This window comes from Chiloscyllium plagiosum, unplaced genomic scaffold (genome assembly GCF_037043375.1).
Source record: "Chiloscyllium plagiosum isolate Xiang-an unplaced genomic scaffold, Cpla_swu_hap1 HiC_scaffold_10, whole genome shotgun sequence".
In the NCBI taxonomy this organism is placed as follows: domain Eukaryota; kingdom Metazoa; phylum Chordata; class Chondrichthyes; order Orectolobiformes; family Hemiscylliidae; genus Chiloscyllium; species Chiloscyllium plagiosum.
The window spans coordinates 7,262,625-7,288,610 of NW_028270148.1; the positions used below are offsets into that span (position 1 = coordinate 7,262,625).

Genomic DNA, 25,986 nt, shown 5'->3' on the forward strand with positions numbered 1-25,986 from the left:
GAAGCTCATCAGCTTAAAGAGCGACTTGCCTGATTCGTGTCACTGGATTCAATATCCACTCCGGCCAGTCTGTAGCGCCTAGTGCATGCATTGTGGGAACTCACTGAGACTACATTGACAACACATTGCTCCCCTTTGAACTCTAAACTCTGTCACCTAGAAGGGTGACAGTACCAATCACACATGAATACAATCTCCTCTGACTTTCCTTCAAAGTCCTAGAGCCACCCTAACCCAGGCAAAGAATGGTACAGCATTGATGGAGGCCATTCAGCCCATCATTCATGTGCTGGTAATCCAATTAGCCTGCATCCATCTGTTCTGACCTCACTGTTTTTTTTTAATCCAAGTATCTATCCCTCTCCCTTTGCAAAGTTACAATTGAATTGGCTTCCACCACACTTTCGGGCCAGGCATTCCGGATCACAACGTTATCACATCCCTTAATTGTCACCACCTCATAATCCCTGTCCTACACTCCTGTAGGAGCATCTTCACTACACAGACAGCTGCTCCTCAGTGTCACCTTCTCAAGGGCAACTATGGATAGGTAATAAACAACATCATTGACTGCCATATTCCAAAGAAAAATGTTTAACTCTTTTAACAATGTGTCTACATGAATGACAACTAATCCCAATTATGCACGAAGGTTGAACTTGTTTTAAAAAAAAAGGCAAGGTCTATATTACAGAGAATGAATAATATTCCCCTCAGTCAACCTGCCTCAGCTTCTGCTTTTGATAGATGTGATTAAAGCATTTAAATTAGCACAAACCACCTTTGCTTGACCTTGTTTTGAGTTTGTTTGGTTTTGGCTGATTGTGCAATCTATTTAATAGACCAGCGGGAGGAGGCCAGTTGGCCCTTCAGGTGTGCTCCATCATTCATTAAGGCCAAGAATCCTCAACTCCACTTTTCTGCCTTTTCCCCTGTAACCCTTGCTTACAAATCTCTGTTGGAAATGTGTTGCTGGAAAAGTGCAGCAGGTCAGGCAGCATCCAGGGAACAGGAGAATCGACGTTTCGGGCATAAGCCCTTCTTCAGGAAGGGCTTTCCTGTAGAAGGGCTTATGCCCGAAACGTCGATTCTCCTGTTCCCTGGATGCTGCCTGACCTGCTGCGATTTTCCAGCAACACAATTCCAGCTCTGATCTCCAGCATCTGCAGACCTCACTTTCTCCTTAAAAACCTCTGTGTCAGCCCTAACTGAACAACCCAGCCTCGGCAGCCCTCTGTGATAAAGAATTTCACAGAGGACTACTCTCTGAGAGGAAAGGTTCCTCCTTTTCGCTGTCTAAACTTGGTGACACCTTACTCTGAAATGATGACCTCTGGTCCTAGACTCTCCTACAAAGGGAAGAGACCTTTCTGCATCTATCTCTTGAGCCCCCCCCCTTAAAAATCTTGTACGTTTCAGTAAGTTCTGCTCTGATTCTCCTATATTCCGAGGAGTATATGCTCAATCTACTTCAGCTGTTCTCATAAGGCATTCCCTCCGGATGAACAGACTGGACATTCTCCAATGGCAATTCTCCAATGGCAATTCGATAAGGGGATCAAATTGTTCACAGTGTTCCTGCTGCTGTCTGAGAACTGCTTTGTATCGTTTTAACAAATCTCCCTATTTCCATACTCCATTCCCTTTGAAATAAAAGCCAACATTCCCATTTGCCCTCCGCTAAATTTGGAGATGCTAGTGTTCTTTGATTAATTCACAAGGGCTCCCAAACCTCTCTGTGCTGCAACTAGTCCCATTTAAATCATTCATTCAGCTCTTCTATTCTCCCAACTCAGTGGCATCACCTCCCACCTTTCCAATACTGGCCCCTTTGCTGACACTTTAAGTTGCCTTTCTATTTTCTTCAGTGTTTCTGTCCAGGTTACTCTGCTCCCTCCACTGTTTTCGGACCCCAGCTAAAAGCTTAGTTTTTGAAGCTTGGAGAGGTGTTATCCAAAACCAACAAGCCCCAAGGGAATCCACCAGCACAAAGACAGGCTGCCATTCCATAGCTTCTTTAAATATTTTACCTCAGTCTTAGAAACTTCTCGATAATTCCTTACTGTGCCCCCCCCCCCCCCCCCCCATCCCTCCCTCTAACACCTTCAACGTGCTCAATTTCTTCAGTTCAGCCTGTGTTCTAAGCAACATAGAATCCCCACAGTACAGACAGAGGCCATTCAATCCATTGAATCTGTGCCAACCCGCCGAAGGGCACTTACAAACATCTGAAGTACACTTTCACTTTTACAGAATGACAATTACAATAGGTTGGCTTGTCCTGTGTTTGATCTGGTGAGCTCCTTTGCAAGCTAGCCCTGGAAACACAGGCAAAACTTTCATCTGCACAACGAGCCTGCCATTATCTTGGATCAGTCTGAGTTATCTCAATCCTGCTCCTTGCTCCCCATCGGTCTGCAGCAATGAAATGGAGTATGTTTCAGGCAGCTTGTTGTTGCGTGTCCCACACTGGGCTTCAGGGATGGTAAATACAGGGGAACACCAGAGGCAGAACAAGAAGCTGGAAGCAACTAAACAAATTCCCGTCAGCAAATGGGATCAAGGGTGAGGGGAAATGCACCAAAATAATATTGCAGGCAGGTAGTTTTGCTGGGCCGAAGGTCACTTTCTATTTAAAACTGTTACAATGTTATACATTGATTGAGGGAAATAGAGAACGATCTTTACTTGGCATCTATCCCATGCCAAACTCTGGAAGTACTTGGCTGAGAAACGGAGTTTCCTTTTTCCCCTGTGCTGCTGGAAGTGTTTTCAGTACCCCAGTGTGTTACACTTTAAAACTGCATCACATGAATTAAGAAAGAGCTTGTACGTTTCACAACAGCAGGATCTCCCCTAGATTTACACACGCAATCATACATATTTTTCAAACCTGGACACTGACCCTGGTAATGTGGCGCACAGGCACTCAAAGCTTACATTTCTATTACAAACTTCCCATGGGTCCCCTTAAGCTCAGTATTTTTTCTGCATAAGTGTAATTGCAAAATTAAACATATTTATTTATTGTTGTGTTTATAACTGGACTGCCTCGCCCTCCTTGGACTACAATTCTCTTTTATTCTCCACTCTCTAACTGACCAGAGAATCTCACAGAGCAACCCTTACACTTTGCAAGTTGTCCATGTGAGATATGAACGAGGAGGAGAAGGTGGCCATTCAGCCCCTCCAACCTGCTTCAATAAGATCATACCTGATCTGACTGTAACCTCATTTCAGTCTATGGAGAAAGTGAGGACTGTAGAAGCTGATGAAGGACTTATGCCCGAAACATTGATTTTCCTGCTCCTCGGATGCTGCCTCATCTGCTGGTCTTTTCCAGCACCCCACTCTCAACTTGTTCCAGCCAATCCCTGATAACTTAGAATCCCTCCTTGTTTACCAATAATCTATCCAATTCTGCCTTGATCATATTCTCGCAATCTGCTTCACCTCTTTTTGAGAAAGAGAATCCCAAAGACTGACAACCCTTTGAGAGGAACAGGTTTGGCCTCATCTGCTTTAAGTGAGTAATCCCTGATTTTTAAACAATGACCCTTCGTTTCATATTCACGCACAAGAGGAAACCGCCTGTCTACATCTTCCCAGTCAAAACCCCTCAGGATCTCAGATCTTTCAATCGAGTTGCCTCTTACATTTTGAAATTTCAATGGATTCTTCCTTAGCATTTTCTTTAAAAAAAAAGCTTACTCTATGTAGAATTGATACCGGGCATAATTAAAATTCCTAATAGAATGACTGATAACTCAATCGTTCCCTTTTCCATTAATGTAAAATTACGAATGATTACATCATAACAGGATGTAAAGCCCCTATTAATGATTCCCTTCAGTGGCAATTGCAGTTGGCTGGTCTTTTTTCCAGTAAGATGGAGCATGCACACAGACTCCAAAACCATGTCAACATTTTCCAAATTTGTGGAGTATCTGTCACCATTCAGCAGAGGCTCTGGGTGATAGCTGCTTTATGGAAAATTTGAAATAAACATTTTATAAACAAGGACATGGTCTGTCCCCCTTCCATCTGATATCGCACCACCCACCAACCACTATGTTTTGGACCAATTTAATTTCTGTCTTTCTGTCTGTCTCTGCACTTCACCCAAAGCCTGTTCAAACTCAAAATGACATCCATCGCATAGAAGCTCTTCACTGACAAGATATCTCAGCCCTCGCTTATCCCGACTCCAATTCTGATCGGGCAATTAACTGGTCAGCCTTTCTCTACTTTTGGTGAGGCCCCTGAGTATTTTTGCTGCCATCTGCAATCCCCCCCACCCACCCAAGCCCTCGATTGAGAACCCCAGGAGTAGAGAAACACATCAGGCGATTTTCACAGAGTAGACTGCCACAGAGGATGTTGAGATAAATGGCTAAATAATCTGTTTCTCCTGACATTCAATCAGAAACAAATAATGGCCGCGACGTTGGGGGAAAGCGTCTCTGCATCTTGGACTTTTCACATTGAGTCTCAGTTAAAGACTTGTTGAAGATACTGGCAGTTCAACATTTCTTGTCTCTGTGAAAGCCTGTGGATGTATTCTGACTCTGAAACAAGATTGCTAGCCGCTCAGTCAGAACACAGTGACTCACCCAAGGGCTTGTATATCCGCTGCATTCTCTACCTGATGAGAGAAAGGTTCAGGGCCAATGTACAAATGGTTTTACATCCATTCATCCATGTGTTTACTGGAATTGGTTAGGAAACCGTTTTGCAGAATGTTTAACTTGTTCGTTTGTTTGTCAACTCTTACTTCCAGAGAACACTTGCAGTTTTACAATACTCTCCAATATGTTGCCTGCACCTCAATTGCCAGTACTACTTCATCCAGAGTTGGACACTGATCAAGCCCAAGACCCGTCACACTTCCCAGGCACGGGGGACATGCACAGGGATTCTGGTAAACATTCCGACTTTCCTACACAACCTCAGTCTCTGCAACAGAGTCAAAGCATCTCCTTTGGGCTTCCAGCCGTAGTGCACCCAGTGCTGGAGCCTGGAGACCACAACGACAAGGGAAAGGCCGGGACTGGAAAATCCGAGGTAGCTGCTGACCAAAAGATCGGTCAGACTGAGCCATCCCAACAGCAGAAGGGAGCTTCCCCCACTCTGACTGGCAAGCCTGACATTACCAGTGGAGAAGCAAATGTGTCCAAGCAGCAGGCAGAGAAAGACCTGAGAGCGTCTGAAGAAACCGAGAAAGGGTAAGTCCACAAAACCTTCTTGTCAGAGCCGTAGAGTTTCCATGGCGTACTCCTAGATGGAGCAGGTTGTTAGATGTGGGATGGGACGCAGAGGAGATTCACCAGGAGGTTGCCTGGGATGGAACGTTTCAGCGATGAAGAGAGATTGGATAAGCTCAGGTTGTTTTCTTTCGAGCAGCAAACATTGAGAAGGAGGGACCTGATAGAGATGTACGACACTATAAAGGGCATGGACAGGATGTAGAGAAAGCAGCAGTTCCTCTCAGTTGAAGGGCCATTAACAAGGGAATATGATATTAAGGTGAAGGGCAGAAGGTTTAGTGGGGATTTGGGGAAATGTATTTTCACCCAGAGGCGAGTGAGTGTCTGGAATGCACTGCCCCAGAGGGGGGTTGAGGTGGGTAACCTCATAACCTTTAAAAAGTAATTCACGGATGAACATTGAAAAGTCATAGCGTTCAACGCTGTGGGCCAAGTGTTCGAACGTTGGAGATTTTGAGTAGATTTTTGCCAGTGCAGACACGATGGGCCAAAGGGCCTCTTCCGAACATGATGATTCTCTGATGTCGGATTTAGAGAATGTTAGAGCAGATGGTCGACAGACCGCAGTTGTTCAGAGCTCCAGTGGGAGGTGCAGTTGGTGACACATTTGGGGAGTAATTTCAGCTTCACAATTTGCAATGGTGGAATTTGAGCTCATGACCTGAAGGGAAGTAAATAATCACTAGCCAGCTTCACTCTCACTTTCATAACCTCAGGAAATCCTGAAGCACTGGACGTCTAACAAAGTATTTTCTGAAGTCCAGTCCCTGTTGGAATGTCAGACATTGAAATAGCTTATGTGTACACTAGATGTTCCCACAAACAACAATGTAGTGATTGGAAACAGGGCCAGATTAGATTAGATTACATTACATTACAGTGTGGAAACAGGCCCTTCGGCCCAACAAGTCCACACCGACCTGCCGAAGCGCAACCCACCCATACCCCTACCCCTACATTTACATTTACCCCTTACCTAACACTACAGGCAATTTAGTATGGCCAATTCACCTGACCTGCACATCTTTGGACTGTGGGAGGAAACCGGAGCACCCGGAGGAAACCCACGCAGACACGGGGAGAACGTGCAAACTCCACACAGTCAGTCGCCTGAGGCGGGAATTGAACCCGGGTCTCTGGCGCTGTGAGGCAGCAGTGCTCACCACTGTGCCACCGTGCCGCCCACAGATGGATCTCATTGATTGTGAGATCCCTGATTGATGTTAACCCGGGCCAATAGGGGAGCCCTGGCTGATGGATATAAACAGGAGATTCAGAGTCTGTTCATTCTCGGGCCTAGCTCTGAGTTGGCTGGTCAGAACCCATGTCCTGCGCACATGTAAATAAATGATGTGGAGTAGCCAGTGTTGGACTGGGGTGGACAAGGTCAGAAGTCACATGGCACCAGGTTATAGTCCAACAGGTTTATGTGAAATCACAAGCTTTCGGTGACTTTCAGTGACTTCACCTGACGAAGGGGCAGGGCTCTGAAAGCTTGTGATTTCACATAAACCTGGTGTCATTTGATTTTTAACCTGAAACTAATGCTGCTGACCCTCACTGGAGGGGCATGGCAGGGGAGGGGGTGTGGGCACTAGGGGTTGGACTACGATTTGGAATGATGGCACGTCTGGCAATGCAGCACTCTATAGTTACCGAGGAATGACCATCACCATGACATGCACAAGTCCCTGAAGGCCACCCTCAGTGATACCACAGCAGATCCCACAGAGATCTGCCGAGGTGATTAGCTTTCCCCCTGCTGCATTCTCCAGTCACCACAACCTTTTGAGTGGCTACATCTGAAACTCAACTTGACCAGCCATGCTCATTTTGTGTTCCTTATTCTCCCAGTGGGAAGTGGGTGTCATGTCAAGCCCAGCGTTTGCTACCCAACCCATAATTGTGATAGCGACTAGGGTAGGTCAGGGCTGGATATATTTCAATGACTGAACTCATCACCTGACTCCTCAAAGCTTGTCCACCATCGACAAGGGACAAATCAGGATTGTGATGGAACAGTCCCCACTTTCCTGAATGGGAGCAGCTCCAACAACACTGAAGAAACTTGACTTGAAGATGCCGGTGTTGGACTGGGGTGTACAAAGTTAAAAATCACACAACACCAGGTTACAGTCCAACAGGTTTAATTGGAAGCTAGTGCTTCCAATTAAACCTGTTGGACTATAACCTGGTGTTGTGTGATTTTTAACTTAAGAAACTTGACACCATCCAGGACAAAGCAGCCTATTGATTGGCGCCACATCCACAAGCATCCACTCCCTCCACCACCGACGCTCGGTAGCAGCAGTGTGTACTATCTATAAGATGAACTGCAGACATTCACCAAGGTTCCTGCCAAACCCAGAACTCCACATACCGGGAGTGAAAGACCCAAAGCCGGTCCATTGTCTGAGATAAAGTGGGTAATAGTGCCGAAAGTTGGTAATATTTCTGGGTAAACTATTGATGTTTGAAAATGTAATCTTCCCATATTCCTCAGTGATGTAGAAATGTACATGAGGTCCAATAAATGTTGAAAAGGGTTTTGCAGTTTCGAGTAAAAGATGTTGATACAGGTGAAAGAACTAATAAATTGGAAACAGCACCCCCTTCAGGACGTTCTCATAGCTGTCAGTAACAAGAAAATCAAAATGAAACGTTGCTTCTTTGGAAGTGCATACAGTGACTGGAATTTGAGGGGGCAGAGGAAGCCTTGCTTCCATTGGAAACACTGTATCCCACGTGACTGCGTTTGATTGCCAGCGCAGGGTTCCGGGGAACTGGCTTTAACCTCAAATGAGTAACATTGGGCCCCAGGCTTTCCCCATTTCAGTTGTACTGCACGCTAACAGACTCACAGTATCAAGGGAGGTCTGCTGTCTCTCCCTCTGAGGGGGCCATGCTTGGAGGCACAGTTAGAAGAAAGGGTAGGATAAACACACACGGAGCTGCACCCTGCTCTGAGGATAGGAATGAGATAATAATTGCTTGAAGGTCACTTGTTGATATTTCAATGGCAATACCACAATGGAAGCAGTGATAGGAGCCCAGCTTCCCTGGGTGAAGAGCTGATAATCCCCTGATTCAATCTGTCCTGTTATAAATCTTCCAAAAGTTAGGGAATGTCAGTCCTTGCTTGTGGGTGCTCTGTAGTCCCACAGTTCAACCATCCATGTGCAATAGTTCAAGAAGGCAGTTCACCACCATTTTCCTCAATGGCAGCTAGGGACAGGCAATGAATGCTGGCCCAGCCAGTGATGCCCACAGCCCACTAAAAAAAATGAATGAAAAAATATTAAACCGATGCATTTGCAAAAGCTTGGGTTTGATCTGAGGTCTAAAGTCAGTGGATGAGGTGCCAAACAAATGGGCTGGGGAGATCTAGTAGGAGGGGTTCTGCTAATCGGAACTGGGCTGGTTGATGGGTCGGGGGAGGTGACCAGACTTTGTCCAAAAGAAGTTGATTTTCAGCAGAAAATGTAAGGGAGGTCTGTTGAAGAAAGCTTCCCAAGTGCTGAGGTGCAGTGCGTTGATGGAGAGGGATGATGGGGGAGTTAAGGAGCTAAAGGAGCCCCGGAGACTCTGAAGTGCGGGCCCTCTGACGATATTGAATGCCTTCTCTCAGAATTTGGTGCAGTCTTTGGTGGCTGTTCCCTGTTCTCTGTCACTAGACATTTCTCTGGAGGATGACAGGTTGTGTGTGGAGACTGAGTCTTGTAACATGTTTCTGTTCTGTGACCATGTCAGCAATAACCTTAATCAGGAGCAAACTCCTAGTAGTGAGCTTTAATGAAATACGCAAGTTCAAATCACATTCTGTTACTCAAATAGAATACAGCACTGTATTTTTCAATGTGCTGGAGAAATGTAACCTGCAGTGATTCTCCAGCACTTCTGCTTTTATTTCAGATCTACGGCACCTGCGCTATTTTCCTTTCGTCTTGCTGTATTTTTCAAGATCCTGAATTTATTTTTTTTAAATACATTCAATGAATATTTATTCCCCGTTGTGTGTTTCTATGAAATGGTTGAGCAGGAGTGGCCCGGGGTGACTGTGAGTTAAGCCACCAGCTGCAGCCTTTTTCATCTCAGCCAGGGGTCTCCCAAAGCTTACACTACATTTTGGGACCTTCATACTAGTCACATTTCTTTCCTTATTTGTCCCTCCTTATGTACAAGGGAAAAAAATAATCGGAGGATTAGTGCCTTAACCCTAGCTTGTAATAAAAGAAGTAATTGAATACATTTTAAATTGAAAAATATATTGCAGAGCTGTTGAGAAAGAGCAGGGGTGCATGGGCTAGTTAGAAAGCTCTTCCAAAAGAGATGCAGAGGGCTGAATTGCCTCCTAATGGGCTGAGAGTCCACATAACGGCAGGGAAGCCATGCTGTAGCCCGATGACCACCAGGATGTTATCCCTCAGCCTTGTCCCTCCACCTCCTGGCTGCTTGTGAGGAGGGGAGGGTGTTTGATCCCATTGTAGAGTAAGGCCAGGAGTGGATGGTGAATCCCCAGAGGCTGCAGGGTGGCTGACCGCACTGTGAATCAGATGTGAGCCCAGGATGCACCGCACCCGAGACACTGAAACATTTCAATTGCTTCGGGGCTAAAGGGATCAAAGGGTATGGGGAGAGAGAACGGGAACAGGAAACTGAGTTGAGTGATCAGTCATGATTGTATTAAATGGTGAAGCGGGCTTGAAGGGCTGAATGGTCTTATCCTGCCCCTTTCAGTGGTGCTTTTGCTCGCTGGGCCAGATCCACAGCCTGTGCAGAGGGGCCTCAGGCTCCAGGGAAAATTGGGACAATCCTTAGTGAAGGGGGTCCATCAATAGGCATCAGGCATCACATTAGAAAGGAGGTTTACACCTGGGAGGTGGCTTAATTTGGCCCAGTTTAGAATTCAGTGCATTTTTTTTAAGGCCTCTTGTCTCGCTCAAATTCTGTTCGAATAAACATAACGCCAGAGGGTCCATCACATAAGCTTCCGCCACGTCACTGCCCCTGTCTCCCATCCAGCCAATGAAACACCGTATTCTCTGGACGCCAGTACCTTCAGAACTTTCTCCAAATGTTAGGAAGACCAGAAGGCAGGATCAAGAGGAGGCCATTCAGCCCCTCAAGCCTGCTGCACAATTTCTGGATATGGCTGATCACCTCTTTCAATGCTACCCTAATATCCCTTGATGATGATAATATTTTTTACTTTCATTCACAATGACTGGGCCAGCACTTATTGCTCTTCCCGGCTGCCCAGAGGCCAGTTAAGAGTCAAACACATTGCTGTGGGACTGGAGTCACATGTAGGTTTAGGGTTAGGCTAGACCAGGTAAAGGTGGCAGTTTCCTTCCCTGAACGGCGTTAGTGAACCTGATGGGCTTTTCTGACAATGGATTCACAGTCATAATTGGACTCTTAATTCCAGATTTTTATTCAATGCCAATTCCACCATCTGCTGTGGCAGGAGTCAGACCAGATCACCAGAACATTCCCTGGGTCTCTGGATTGACAGTCCAGCGATAATATGGCATGGTAGCTCAGTGGTTAGCACTGCTGCCTCACAGCGCCAGGTACCTGGGTTTAATACCACCCTTGGGCAACTGCCTGTGTGTAGTTTGCACATTCTCCCAGTGTCTCCCTGGGAGCTCCGGTTTCTTCCCCTTCTCTAAAGATGTACAGCTTAGGTGAATTGGCCATGGGAAATTGCCATAGTATTCAGGGATGTGTAGGTTAGATGCACTAGTGGGGTAAATGTAGAGTACTTGGGTCTGAGTGGGTTGCTCTCCAGAGGGTCGGTGTGGACTTGTTGGGCTGAATGGCCTGTTTCCCCACTGTAGGGTTTGTATGATTCAATACAATTAGGCCATTGCCTCTACTGTGCAAAATCTCTGTCTTGAACATGCCCATTATCTTGAGACTATGTGCCCTGATTGGAGACTCCACAGCCAGGGAAAGCACCCTCCTGCATCCACCATACTAAGGCCATTAAGAATCCTGTAAGGTTTATGTTGAAGTCGTACCTGGTTCTCCTAAGCTCTAGAGAATATGGGCCCAGCTACCTCAACCTCTCCTCACAGAACAGTTCCATGATCCCAGGATTTAATCTGGCAAACCTCTGCTGCTCTCTCTCTTTAAGGAAAGTTGAGAGTGAGTACATAATGAATATGTACATATTTCCTGATTAGATACAGAACTGCACACTGCTCCAGGTACTGAGTCACTGAGGCTTGATGTAATGGATACGAGGTTCCTTTCCTCCTGTACTTGTGTCCTTTGACAATACATGCTAACATCTCCTCAACCTCCTGAATTGCATGTTGAACCTCCAAGGCTAGATTTCAATGGTTTATGGAGAAGGACATGTCGGTGTCTTTGGATTTGCAATATTCTCCAGTCTCTCACCATTTAAGACAAACTCTGCCCTTCCGTTCCTCCTACAATGACTCCTACCTGACAATTACCCCGATTACCTTCCATAGTCTTGCCCACTCACTTAGCCTCTCTAAATCCTTTAGAAGTCTCTTTACATTATTCTTACAAATCACATGTTTTGTGCCATATACAAACTTGGAAATATTGCACCTTCCCTCCCCCCCACAACCAAGCATTGATGCAGACTGTGAACAGCTGGGTGAAACTCCAGTTCTTGGAGGTTCCAGCCATGTCCTGAAATGCCGAGGACCCTAAAGTGGAGGTGTGTGTCTGAGCAGTGGGATTGACATTCTGAGTGCGGTCAGGGTCATGTGCGTTGGTGCACACAGGAACATGATGTCCGCGCTGGGTGCCTTGTCTCATGTTAACCACATCTCCCACGCTCTCTTTCCAGCAGTGGCTGTGATGACGTTGACCGGAGTGAGACAGCTGCCATTCCTCTCAAGAAGAGCCACGTCCAGCTAGACAGCTCCTCCCCGATCATTGTCATTCCCAGCATAGCCTATCGGGAATCTCCGGGGAGTGACTCTGATTCCGACAACTCGCTGCAAGACAAGAACGAATCTGATGAGTCAGATGAAGACGATGAATGTTTAAACAGTAAGAACTTTGATCATCAGGCTCTCGATAACACCTCGTGCTGTGCAGTATCCGTAGGAACAGGATGTGGTCATCCAGTTCCTTCTGCCTGCCCCATCTTTCAGTTAGATCATGGTCAATCTGTCTCCTTGCTGCATTTCCTTGTCTTTCAACCCAATCCATTAACATCTTCACCCAACAAATACCTGTTGATCTTTGATGGTGATAAGGGTTGTTAGGTTAGCTCGGTTGGCTGGATTGTAATATACCAACAGAGTGAGTTCAATTCCTACATTGGCTGAGGTTACCATGAAGGACTTTCCTTCTCAACTTCTCCCCTCATCTGTGACATGGTGACCCACAGGTTAAACCACCCCCAGTCATCTCTCTCTCCCTTTCTCAGTAGTGAGAGAACAGTCTTATGGCCTGATAAGAGACAAAAAAAACTGCAGATGCTGAAATCCAAAATAAACAGGCAGGAGGCTGGAAGAACACAGCAAGCCAGGTCAGGCAAGTTGACCTTTCAGATGTAACCCTTCTTTAAAGCCAGTCCTGAAGAAAGGTTACACCTGAAACATCGAATTCTCTACCTCCTGATGCTGCCGGGATTGCTGTGTTCTTCCAACCTCCTGCCTGTCTACTATGGCCTGTAAGACAATGGTGAATTCACCATTTACCTAATGGTGATATTTTCAAATGATTGCCAACCTCAAGGATGTTTTTTTAGAGGCCTGGCAGATGAGGGTGGTGATGAGGAGGAGCGACAGTTTCATATCTCTGTAGGTCTTTGGGATGAAGCCATGTTTCCTGATCCTGTGACCCGCCCTGTAAAGACCCCCTCAGGATTTGAGACATTGAGCTTCCTCTTAATCTCCCAAACCTCAGTGGGTACATGTCTGACCTGGCCATCCTTCATTAGACAACCCATTCATTCCAGGTAATAGTCTGATCATTAACCTCCTTCCTTATGTAAGGTGATCAATACTGTACTCATTACTCCAGATGGAGGCATCATTGGCTGGGCCAGTATTTATTGGCCATCACTAATTGGCCAGAGGACAATTAAGAATCAGCAATACTGCTGTAGGTCAGACCAAATAAAGGTGGTAGCTCTTCTTCCATGAAGGACAGCATGGTGGTTCAGTGGTTAACACCGCTGCCACTCAATACCAGGGACCTGGGTATAATTTCACCCTCGGGTGACTGTCTGTCTGTGTGGAGTTTGTGCATTCTGCCCGTGTTTGCGTGGGGTTCCTCCGGGTGCTCCAGTTTCCTCCCAAAGTCCAAAGATGTGTAGGTCAGGGTGGATTGGCCATGCTAAATCACCCATAGTGTCTAGGGATGTGCAGGCAAGATGGGTTAGCCATGGGAACTTCAGGGTTGGTTATAGGGTAGGGGTGTGGGTCTGGGTAGGTTGCTCATTGGAGGGTTGATGTGAACCTGATGGGCTGAATGGCATCTGGCCACACTGTAGGGATTCTATGAACCAAATGGGTTTTTATGACAATTGAACATTTGCCTGGGAGTCTGGATTACTCAGGTCCAGTGACATTACCACTCCACTAGCTTATCAAAATCTCATGGGAATTAGGCATATTACATCTGCTGGCTTCCCTTCCCTATTCTGCTGGTTACTTCCTCAAATAAACGTTAATGAATTTATCAACCAGGAACTCCATTTTGTAACAAAAACAGAAATTGTTGGAAATCCACAGCAGATCTGGCAGCATCTGAGGAGAGAAATCGAGTTAATTTCATCAGAACAGGCCCCAGAACATTAACTCAGATTTCTGTCTGCAGATGCTGCCAAACCCGCTGCTTTTTTTTCAGCACTTTCTGTTTTTGTTTCTGATTTCATTTCTGATTTCCAGCATTTGCACATCCTCCCTGTATCTGCGTGAGTTTTCCTCCAGGTGCTCCGGTTTCCTCTCTCAGTCCAAGGATATGCAGGTTAAATGGATTGGCCATGCTAAATTACCCACAGTGCCCAGGTGGATTAGTCACAGGGAAATGCAGGGTTACAGTGATAGGGTAGGGTGGGTGGGATGTTTTTCAGAGGGGCGTTGTGGACTTGATGGGCCGAATGGCCTGCTTCCACGCTGTAGAGATTCTAAGTTTCGACGATCCACAGTTCTTTCTCTCTGTCCAATGTGATGCCCTAACTCGATCTTTAACACCGATATGCTAGCTTTCACTATCGAGGTCTCTTTGACCAAAATGGAAATGTAGCTGGAACTGTGTGAAATGATTGGTAGACATACAAGGGGAGGGTATTCAACTCCCTCGAGAATCTGTTCCGCCATTTAATCATGATGGACTCTATCTATGCTGCACTCCCTTGGAGGTAACTATATCCTTTGATCTTGCCCTAATGAACTCAAGTTGACCCCCAGGGAGACAGTGAATTCTAGAAATTTCCGTTCCTCTTTGTATGCCGAAGGGCTTCCTAACTTTGGCCCTGAATGGCCAAGCTGGATGAGTCTGTCCCTGGGCCCCTTTGCCATGTGTAGTCTGCAATCTCTGCAGATACCGTGTGGAAGCCCTCACCTCCCGTAAATGAAACGTCGTGGTTGATGTGCAGTGAGTGCTGTTTGGCCTGAGCTCTCCCTCTCACAGGGCGCGCTGCTCACTAACCCTGCGTTTGTGATGCCCACCAGGTGCTCTCGCCAATAAGATACGACGGAGAGACACGCTTGCCATTAAACTCCGGAACCGCCCAACTAAGCAGGAGCTGGAAGAGAAGAACATCCTGCCCCGTAAATCCGATGAGGAGCGGATGGAACTGCGGCAGCAAATTGGGACCAAGCTCATTCGGTAAGCAACAACCACACCGTTTCCTAGCTCACTGACATTACTTCCAATTTCTCAAATTAAGTCTCCCCTGGTGAGTTACAGAATTCAGTTCAGTAAATGTCCAACAGGTTTTATAAAAAACCATCTGGTTCCACCATCATGCATCAGGAATCAGGAAGCCCGTTCCTGATGAAGGGCTTTTGCCCGAAACGTCGATTCTCCTGCTCCTCGAACGCTGCCTGACATGCTGTGCTTTTCCAATACTCTCGACACTGCATCAGGAATCAGTCAGGCATTCCAGTCTACTCCTACTGGAATAGTCACATTGGTTAACTCTGAGAGGTGTAGGGTAATGCATTTAGGAAGGACACAATGAAAGGGAATATCCTGAGAGGGGGAGATGAAGTGAGAGATCGTGATGTGAAGGTGCGCAGACCCCTATAGGTAGCAGGGCAGGTAGGTAAGGTTATAAAGAAAGCATATAGAATGCTCCCTGTCATTGGCAGAGGGATAGAATATAAAATTAGGGCTATAATGATGAAGGCTATAATAATGAAGACACAACTGGTGTATCATGTGCGGCTCTGGTCACCACATTACAGGAAGAATGGAATTCCTCCAGACAGTGTCCAAGAGAGGGAAGATTTACTAGAATGTTGCCAGGGCTGGAAAATTGTAGCTACGAGGAGGGATTGCAGTGGTTTTCTTTGGAATGGAGAAGGCTGAAGGGGTGACATGATAGAGATATATAAAATAGTGGAAAGTGAGGACTACAGAATGCAAGAGCTCAGAGTCAAAAGGTGTGGTGCTACAAAAGCACAGCCGGTCAGGCAGCATCCGAGGAGCAGGAGTGTCAACATTTCGAGCATAAGCTCTTCATTAGGAATGAGAGGGAGGCCCAAGGAGGCTGAGAAATAAATGGGAGGGGGTGAAGCTGGGGGGAATGTAGCTGGGAAGGTGATGGTTGATGAAGGTGGGGGTAATGGTGATAGGTCAGTGGAGAGGATGGAGCAGATAGGTGGGAAGGAAGATGGACACGTAGGACAGTTCACGAGGGTGATGCTGAGTTGGAGGGTTGGATCTGGGATAAGGTGGGGGGAGGGGAGATGAGGAACCGGTGAAATTCACATTGATGCTGTGTGGTTGGAAGGTCCCAAGGCGGAAGATGAGGCGTTCTTCCTCCAGGCATCGGGTGGCTAGAATCTGGCGTTGGACGAGGCCCAGGACCTGCATGTCCTTGGCAGAGTGGGAGGGGGAGTTGAAGTGTTTGGCCACAGGGCAGTGCCATGTGTGTGTCTTTGGGTCAGCATGGACAGGATGGGCCAAATGGCCCACCTTACAGGTATGGTTCATATCCATCAGACAGAACAGGGTTGGGGGATGGAGTGGGGATGGTGATATTGGGCAGACAGGGGACTGAGCTTAACTTCTGACTGAAAGCTGGCAGCTCTTACCATCTTGGGATCCTCCATTGAGTTTGTATACCTGGGCTCTCCGGATTGAGGATTTGAAGCTACGAACATCTGACTCAGAAGTGAAAGTACCACCCCAAAAAAAATTAGACATGTTTTTGTGTGATTTAACAAGGTGTTAACCTACATAAAATGTCAAGTGATGACAGTGATTTCTAGCCTCCAAGGTGTAATAGTCTCAGTGACATCTTGCAAGCGTAAGGCTGGGTATTGTGTTAATATTCATAAAGGAGAAAGAGGAGCAGATTTTGTTTCACATGATGACTGGGAGTGCTTCAACATCACTTGACATCCTTTTGGAAACAGACTTCCTGTCACTCATTTACACAGACTGTTTCATCACACTGCTTTGATTGAGATGACTCAGATGATCTGACCTGTCTTTATTTAATTAAAAAAATGAAAAAAAAAACAGCAAAATGGAACAGAGAGTGAACTCAGGCAGTGTTATCCTTCAAGCCAATTCGTCACTTTATTTATTCTGTAAAAGCTGCAATCAGAGTGATGCTGATGAGTGGGTGAGTGTTTGTATGTGCGTGTGTGGGCGTCTCATTACGTGAGCTTTCAACGAGTGATACTGTATGTGTGTGTGGAGATTAAAGTGCAAAGGGTACATGCTGACTGCATAGACGTCTGAGGGAGGGTGGGCAGACAAGGACCCTAGGTAAAAACAATGACTGCAGATGCTGGAAACCAGCCTCTGGATTAGTGGTGCTGGAAGAGCACAGCAGTTCAGGCAGCATCCGAGGAGCAGTCAAATCGACATTTCGGGCAAAAGCCCTTCATCCTGATTTTACTGCTCCTCGGATGCTGCCTGAATTGCTGTGCTCTTCCAGCACCACTAATCCAGACAAAGACACTGACTATCAGAAGAAAGTAAATATATCAGGGGACATCACTTCCATGCAGTGTTCATACAATGTCTAGGCAAGGGTCATCGGAAACCAAACAAAGAGGCTTTCAAAATTCCTCTTCTTCCTTTTGTTTTCCCTCTCTCTCGTTCCTGCCCTGTCTCCACCCTGCCCTCCTTTCCACCTTCCCTCCTTTTCACCTTCCCTCCTTTCCAACCCCTCTCCTTCTTTCCCTCTCCACATCTCTCCCTTCTTCCCTCTTTTCCACCTTCCTTTACTTCCACACCCTCTCCTTCCCTCCCTTTCTTGAATCCTCCTTTCCACCTTCCTTCCTTCCCATAACCCCCCCACGTTCCTTCCCTCCTCCTCTCCATCCCTCCCTCTCTACATTGCTCATTCTAGCCTTCCCTTCTCCTCTCCGTCTCCCTCTCTCTCCTACCCTACCTCTCACCATCCCTCCATTCTTCTCACAGTCCTCCTTGTCTTTCCCTCTCTCCATATTTTTCTCCTTCGTTCAATCTCTCCTTCCCTCTGTATCCCGATGAATCGAATGTAATCAATGAGCTGCAGTGGGAATGCAGTTTCTGGTGCTGTTAAAACATCATAACCTTCCCTGGCCCATTCTGGTTAAGCTCACTGAACTGTTCCATCTTTACCCTCATTAGCTGGACATTCTGAGATGCTCCCTTAGAATAGGAGAGGTTGATTTACACATTTCTTTGTTAACCCTTTGAGATCCTGCTCACTCGGGACAAAAGACCAGTCCTGCCTTGAAGTATAGCTCACCGAGAGAAGCAGCCCCTGTCTACCCCAGTATAGAGAATGGGAGAAAGAGAACAGCCTGGAACTGGGCTGCTCTGTACTGGGCTGAAAATGTGTTGCTGGAAAAGCGCAGCAGGTCAGGCAGCATCCAAGGAGCAGGAGAATCGACGTTTCGGGCATGAGCCCTCTTCCTGAAGAAGGGCTCATGCCTGAAACGTCGATTCTCCTGATCCTTGGATGCTGCCTGACCTGCTGCGCTTTTCCAGCAACACATTTTCAGATCTGATCTCCAGCATCTGCAGACCTCACTTTCTCCTGCTCTGTACTGGGCGGTGTATCTACAGGAACAAGCTTTTCTGCTGCTTCCTTCTCTTTTCACCTCTCTGCTTTCCTCCCATCCCCTTTCCCCCCTGTCTTACCATTTCCTTCTCCCCTTCCCCATCTCTCTCCACTCTATCTCATTCCTTCTCTCTATGCCTCTCCCCCCTCTCCTGCTGTTTTCACCCCTTCTGCCCTCACACCTTTCTCTTGCCTTCCAGCTTCTCTCCCCTCTCATATCTTTCCCTCTCCCCTCTCACTCTGGTTCCCCTTTGCTTTGTCCTCCCCCTCCTCTCTCTTCTATCCTCCAGCCCTCCTCCTTTCCAAATCTCCTTCCACTCCTCTCCTCTTCTTTCTCAATTCCTATCAAACTCTTGGTCCAGTACATCTCCTCACCTGTCAGTGATACCTCGGAAGAGAAGGATAGAAGGGTTTAAATTTTCACACTTTGGCTTCATGTCTGATGTCATGGTCATTAGCTCCTCAGTTCACATTCCTATCTTCCAGTAATATTCTGACCTTTTCAGTGTTAACTGCATCATTTGAGTGCAATTTGTAAGAGGCTGTGTAACTATAGAGAGCAATGATTCACTGATATTCACTTTAGAAGCTGTTTGTATCTGTGCTGAGGAAGGTACAAAGGCTACTCTTTATCAGAAGCAAAGTGGAAGGAAGTGAGTGCGGGGAACATTGACCAGATTTGGTATTGGGCCAGCTGCCAAGGTCTGAATCTCTGATTTTAATCTCTCTGGTGAGACAGCCTTCAGTGCTAAGCCATGGAATTCCCTTCTTCAATCACTCAGAATCTCGCTGTTTGTTTCAAACATTCTTTAAAACTCTCATTCTGTGCCCAAGCCTGCCGTCACCTGATGTGCCTTGGTGGTCTAATTCATTCTGTGGATGATTTTGTGAAGGCGTTTCTTATTTCTCGTACATGGGTTGGACACCAGCACTTTAGCCCATCCCTAGTTGCCCTTTAGTCTTGCCAAGTCATTTGAGATAGTAGTGACGGGGATAGGGTCGAGGAGTGGGATGCTGTTTGAAGAACACAGCAAGTCCTGAGAAAGGGTCACACCCGAAACATTGACTTCTCCACCTCTTGATGCTGCCTGGCTTGCTGTGTTCTTCCAGCCTCCTGCTTTGTCTATTTTGGATTCCAGCATTTCTTTTTGTCTCATTCAAAGGGTTGGTGCGACTGAATGGGATGAATGGTCTACTTCTGCACTGTAGGGATTCTGTGATTAAGAGTTACACATGTTGCTGTGGGTTTTGAGTCACATGTATGCCAGGTTCCGCCGATTTCCTTCCTCGAAGGACATTAGTGAACCAGACGGGTTTTTATGGCAATCAAAAATGGTTTTGCTTCTAATTCCAGATTGAATTTAATATTAAATTCAAATTGCAGCATGGACAGATTCACAGCTGAGTTACTGGATTGCTAGTCCAGTGAAAATCCCAGTACCCTATCATCTCGCCATTTGTTGTATATAAAGCTTTAGAAGATGACGCTGTTGCTTCTCAGCAAAAATGGAATTCCAAACATCTCCCATCACTTCCAGGCTCTTTGTTCGGAATTATAACCTTGGCTATCTCTGAGCTCACTGTCCAATTACTGGGTGTGAGCAATCTCCTGCAAGTGTCTGGCCAATCAGAGGGCTGACAGCTCTGCCATCACAGCAGCCCCTGCAGGAGAAGCCGGTGCTTTTTGGGAAGGTTGGAGATCCCCTGGGTGTGGGGCCAGGAGAACTTTAAGACAAAACATCAGTGACTCGGATAGGGATCTCGTTGTAGGGGCTGTTGATTGGGGTTAAAGGGAGTGCCTGCCCTCTTCACAGAGCCCCATTGAGTGCCTTGCATCACCACCCCCCAGCACCCAAAACACAAGCTGTTGCATTAGGCTCCATTGTGATGAGAGTGGGTAAGCTGGTCCTCTGAATGAACAGGACCGTATATTAGAGACTGACCTTCCTATAGTCTTCCATCCTGACAAGCTCTTTCCCGCACCCCCCCCCCCCCCCCCCCCCCCCCCGCTTCCCCATTGCCACCTCCCATCCTCAGTTGAAAAATGTGGTGCTGGAAAAACACAGCAGGCCAGGCAGCATCCGAGGAGCAGAAGAATCGACGTTTCGGGCATAAGCCCTTCTTCAGGGCCAGGGGATCTCCAACCTTCCTGAAGAAGGGTTTATGCCTGAAACGGTGATTCTCCTGCTCCTCGGTTGCTGCCTGGCCTGCTGTGTTTTTCCAGCACCACATTTTTCAACTCTGGTCTCACTACCTCCCACCCTCAGCCCTGTATCTAAGCCCCCTCACACCACCCATCTCATCTGTCACCCATGTAGTAGAGCAATGGGGAGGCTGCTTGCCACCTTCTCTCTGTCAATAGAAAATGTTACTAATGTGGGTGTCACCACAAGATTGGTGTTTGTTGTCCATCCCTAATTGTCGTTGAGATGAAGGTGGTGAACCATGGCTGTCCTTGTGTGTGTAGCTAGCTGTTGGATTTTGCCAGAGGTTACAATGGCCACCATATGTACTGCTGGTAGCTTAGACCGTGCAGTAGAGGAGACGTATGAGGAAGACCTCAGGAGGGCTGATAAAATCAAAAATGTAAAACTCTACCCCAGCACACATGAGCCTGGCTCGTGGTCTTGATGGAGCTGCGGGAGAGTTGGACTTCTGGGGCCTTTATACTACATGATCTCATTCTGGATGTAGGTTTGCTCGCTGAGCTGGAAGGTTCGTTTTCAGACATTTCGTCACCATACTAGGTAACATCTTCAGTGAGCCTCTGGACAAAGAATTGCTCACTGAAGGCTCACTGAAGATGTTACCTAGTATGGTGATGAAACATCTGAAAATGAACCTTCCAGATCAGCGAGCAAACCTACATCCAGAACCTCAACCTGAGCTACAAATCTTCTCAAAACTCACTCATGACATGCAAAAGACCCTCTACAACATTTTGAAGGCATTTGGACAATTTCATAGATAGGAAAGGTCTAGAAGGATATGGGCCAAGTGCAGGGAAATGGGGTTAGTATGGATGGACATTTTGGTCGGCATGGACCAGTGTGGGCCGAAGGGTCTGTCTCCGTGCTGTATGACTCTACCATGGATTATCTCTGCCCTCCCTCCCCTCCCCTACCTCAAGGGTACATCAAAAGCAAATCTCTTTTATTCAGGAGAGTTTAGAAAATGAGACAATCTCAATATTGAAAAATGCAAAACTACCCAAGGGCTTGACTGGATCCGTGTTGAGTGGCTACGTTCTCTCTGACTGGAGGGTCCAAACCCAGGGACCCATAACCTCGGGATTACCAGTCAGCCATGTAGGCCTGAGATCTTCTGAAATTTCTTCGATCAGATGGTGTGGACCTCTGGAATGCTCTGCCCCTGATGACCAGGGATGTTCTGTCATTGGACTCAATTATCAATTGATTCATTGAATCAAGACAGAGATGAAGAGATCTTGGACACTGAAGGAGTCATGAGGTTTGCGAGAGTGCAAGTACATGGAGTCTAAGCCAGTGAAAGACAAATCTTCAAATTGATGTTCTTTGCTAAGAGAGAGGACCAACACTTGGAGTGAGCTGTTCGGTCAAGTAACAGAGGCGATAATCCTGGATTGGTTGTCTGAATGGATCACCACCTCTTTGTTTCTCTGTTGTGGCATTGGTTGTACAAGTATCCCGTGACTAAGTAATGTGCCACATTGGTGATTGGCGCTGATGGTTGGCTGCATTGCTAATTGTAGAGGGTGAAGTTTCCACAATCTGGGACCAGGTTTCGTCTGGATAAACCTGTGACTGCCAGGGTTCTCTGTTGCTTTTGCCCCATTTTCCTCATGCTTTTGGAAGCATTGGGCAGTTAGGTAAATCTGCCAAGGGCAAGAGACAAATCACTTAATGTTATCAGATCATGAGCCCACACTTGACTTCTATAACCAAGGCAATGACTCCTCAGTTGTGTTTCAAAACCAAATAATGATTTTTATTTTGGAAAACTAGGCCCAGTGATGAGGTCAATAGAATTCCCTCCTATAATATATATTTCTTCTCATGATAGTGTGAGAAATGTAATATTTATTTCCCTGACATGTAATTTTTCAACAGGCCATTTGGCCCAGAGACTCTGTGCTACACTCTATAAGTACCTTGTCCCATTCCCTTTTGTCCCATCCTATCAACATATCCTTCTATTCCTTTCTCCCTCTTGTCTATCTAGCTTACTTTTATATGCATTAGTTAACAATAATTGGTATTTATCTTAATTGACGACTCTATATCAATCCAAAGTTTTTTTCAGTATCTCATCAATAATTATTACTTATCCTTGTATTTGCTCATCCTTGTGTGTATGTTTCTACTCCCCAGCTTCTATTGGTAATGACATCGAAAGACCATTAGAAATATGAATAGGCCATGTAACCCCTTGACTCTGCTCTGCTATTCAATAGGATCACGGCTGATCCAACATTCTTCACATCCACTTTCCTGCCCTTTCCCCTTAACCCTTGATTCCCCGACTGATCAAGAATCCATCGATCTCAGCCTTAAATATATACAAGGACACTACCCCTCACAACTGTCTATGACAAGGAGTTGCAAAGACTCTCAATCCCATGAAAGAAGACATTCCTCCGCATCTCAGATTTAAATTGGCACCCCGTTATTCTGAAACAGTGCCCTCTTGTCTGAGACTCTATTAGGAACCTCCTCTCAGCCTTTACCCTGTCAAGTCATTTAAGACTCCTATAGGTTTGATGGTGCAGGGTTTACTGTCAGTGACGTGGTGCCACTTTTGGCATTTTTGCGTGTGTTTGGGTAAACCTGACGTTGATGTATTATGGATGCCACAAACACTTGTTAAACCTCATCACGAAACCTGTTTCTGCACTGCTGAGAGTGTTTAGATTTAGGTTTTAAATGCGGCTTTGCGCAGGTTGAGAAACAAACTTCCTGCTCACACCTGTTTGAGTAAATTGGATCACGATGAAAGGGTGCTCATTGATTGGCCACTAGTTTTTGTCGATTTTGCTAACTGTGAGCAAGGAACAAGAGCTGACCAGGCAGCACTCCAAACCTATGCTACCATTCGTGGAGATGTGGTCTGATCTGATTTTCATCTCAACTTTACACTTCTGCAGATCCTCAATAATCTGTCATTCCCTTCAGTGTTACATACCTTACCAGGTTCCAATAATGGTGTGGTTATCTTTCTGATCTAGTGTCCACTCATGGGTCTAGACTAGTAATTGAGTCACAGACCCTTCAGTCCAACTCGTCCATGCCGACCGGATATTCTAAATTAATCTAGTCCCATTTATCAACATATCCCTCCAAACCCTTCCTATTCATATACCCACCCAGATGCCTTTTAAATGCTGTAATTGTACCAGCCTCCACCACTTCCTCTGGCAGCATGTTCTATGCACACACCAGTGTCTGCGTGAAAAGGTTATGCCTTAGGTCCCTTTTATATCTTTCCCCTCTTTCCTTAAACCAGTGCTGTCTACGTTTGGATTCCCTCAGCCTTGGGAAGAGACCTTGGTTATTCGCCCTAGCCATGCCCCTCATGGTTTTATAAACTTCTATAAGGCCACCCCTCAGCCTCTGACGTGCTAGGGAAAACAGCCCCGGCCCATTCAGCCTCTCCCTATACCTCAAATCCTCCAACCGCAGAAACATGCTTGTAAATTCTTTCTGTAAATCTTTCAAGTTTAACAACATCTTTCCCATAGCAGGGATATGCAGTGAACATGACTTCCATTCCTACTCTGGTTGGATTGAATTCAATTCAAAAACATAGTTGGAGACCATGAAGCTCTGGACTGATGTTATCAACAAAACAGGAAGGAAACTTGCCAAGCTGACCCATGTGGGTCCTAAGTGACTCCAGTCCCTTGCCAATATGGTTGATTCTGCCCCGGAAGTGCCAACTCACGTTATAATGTCTATGATTTAAGAGGGTTCTCCACCACCCCAGGGTAACAGGAAACTAGCCTCATCAACAACACCATGTCCTGAGATTTAATCTGATATGTTAGGACAAAAAGTCAGTTGTCTTGAATTGTGTGTGCTTTGTTAAGTGTTCTGAAATACACTGACTGCCTGGCTGATGAAGGGCTTTTGCCCGAAACGTCGATTTTCCTGCTCCTCGGATGCTGCCTGACCTGCTGTGCTATTCCAACACCACTCTAATCTAGACTCTGATTTCCAGCATCTGCAGTCCTCACTTTTGCCTAGTACAGAACAGGGCAGGTTAGAGCAACAGCACTCCAGCTGCTGTGAAATGAGAACAGAAATGGTCAGAAATGCTCAGCAGTTCAAGGTCCTTTCATCCAAACTCCAGTGTTCACTGATTATTAAGTCTTTTTCTTTGCATTTCTCTGATCCTATTATTTTGGGTTCAAGTCCGATACTGGGGCATGATGACCAAGAAAGGTGGGTTCATCAGGTGCCTGGGGAACCCAATTTTCAGCTTATTAATCCTTTCACTAAAACCTCTGACATGCACCAAGAGCTAGAGAGACACCAGGTCAGCTGTGCTTGATCTACAGTGACGACCAATCAAGTTCTAGCCTCTGGAAAACATGAGTGGTAGAAGCTGCTCCAGGAGTAGATCACAGGCAAGAACATACTCAATGTGTCTTTGAATGTGGGAAATCGTCCAAGTGTGAAAACCCTTCTCTGGGCAGAGTATTGTCATTTTCAGCATAAGACCATAAACATAGGAACAGAGGTAGGCCATTCAACCCACTGACACTACTGTGCCATTCCGTGAGATCACAGCTCATTTGATAATCGTCTGATCCTTTTTCCTTTTTTTTCGTTGGCCAACATTTATTGCCCATCCCTATTGCCCAGAGGGCGGTTAAGAGTTAACCACATTTTGGCCAGAGTGTGGGAGTTTCCTTACCTAAAGGGCATTAGCAAACCAGATGGGTTTTTCCAACAATCAATAATGGATTCATGGTCATCATTAGACTCTTAATGACGTATATTTTCTAGTGAATTCAAATTCCGCTGTGGCAGAGTTTGAACTGGGTCCCCAGAACATTACTTGGCTCTTTGGATTAATAGTCTAGCAATTATACCACTAGGCCATCACCTCTGCCTGGCACCATAAATCTCCTGTAACCCCCATAATGATTAGAAATCTGCCTCAGCTTTTAATATACTTAATGACCAGCCTCAATCTTACCTCTGTGCCAAAGAATTCTACAGATTCACAACCCTCAGAGAAAAAATATCCTCCTCATTTCTGTCAGAAATGTCCTCATTCTAAGGTTCTGCCCTGTGGTCCCAGACTCTCCCACATTCCCACCGTCTCTCCACACCTACCCTATCAAGATACCAAAGACTTTCAATAAGGTCACTGCTCATTCCTCTAAACTCCAATGAGTGCAAACCCAATCGATTCAACTCTTCCCCATAAGAAAATATCCCACATAGCTAGTTCATCCCAGTGAATTTTCTCTAGCCCGCCTCAAATGCCATTATCGAGTCA

General features: G+C 46.2%; 1 protein-coding gene across 2 annotated transcripts in view; it reads left to right on the forward strand.

The window, feature by feature from the left end:
* Positions 1-25,986, forward strand: part of phactr2 (phosphatase and actin regulator 2) — a 144,320-nt gene that overhangs the window by 97,051 nt on the left and 21,283 nt on the right. Inside the window, exons 6-8 of one of the 2 annotated variants that reach the window (XM_087991056.1) lie at positions 4,781-5,225; positions 12,100-12,302; positions 14,939-15,095. In XM_087991056.1, coding sequence (XP_087847182.1) covers positions 4,781-5,225; positions 12,100-12,302; positions 14,939-15,095 — 805 coding nt within the window. Of the gene's footprint in view, positions 1-4,780; positions 5,226-12,096; positions 12,303-14,938; positions 15,096-25,986 lie in introns of both variants that reach the window. The other variant, XM_043695294.2, reaches the window with a different exon arrangement.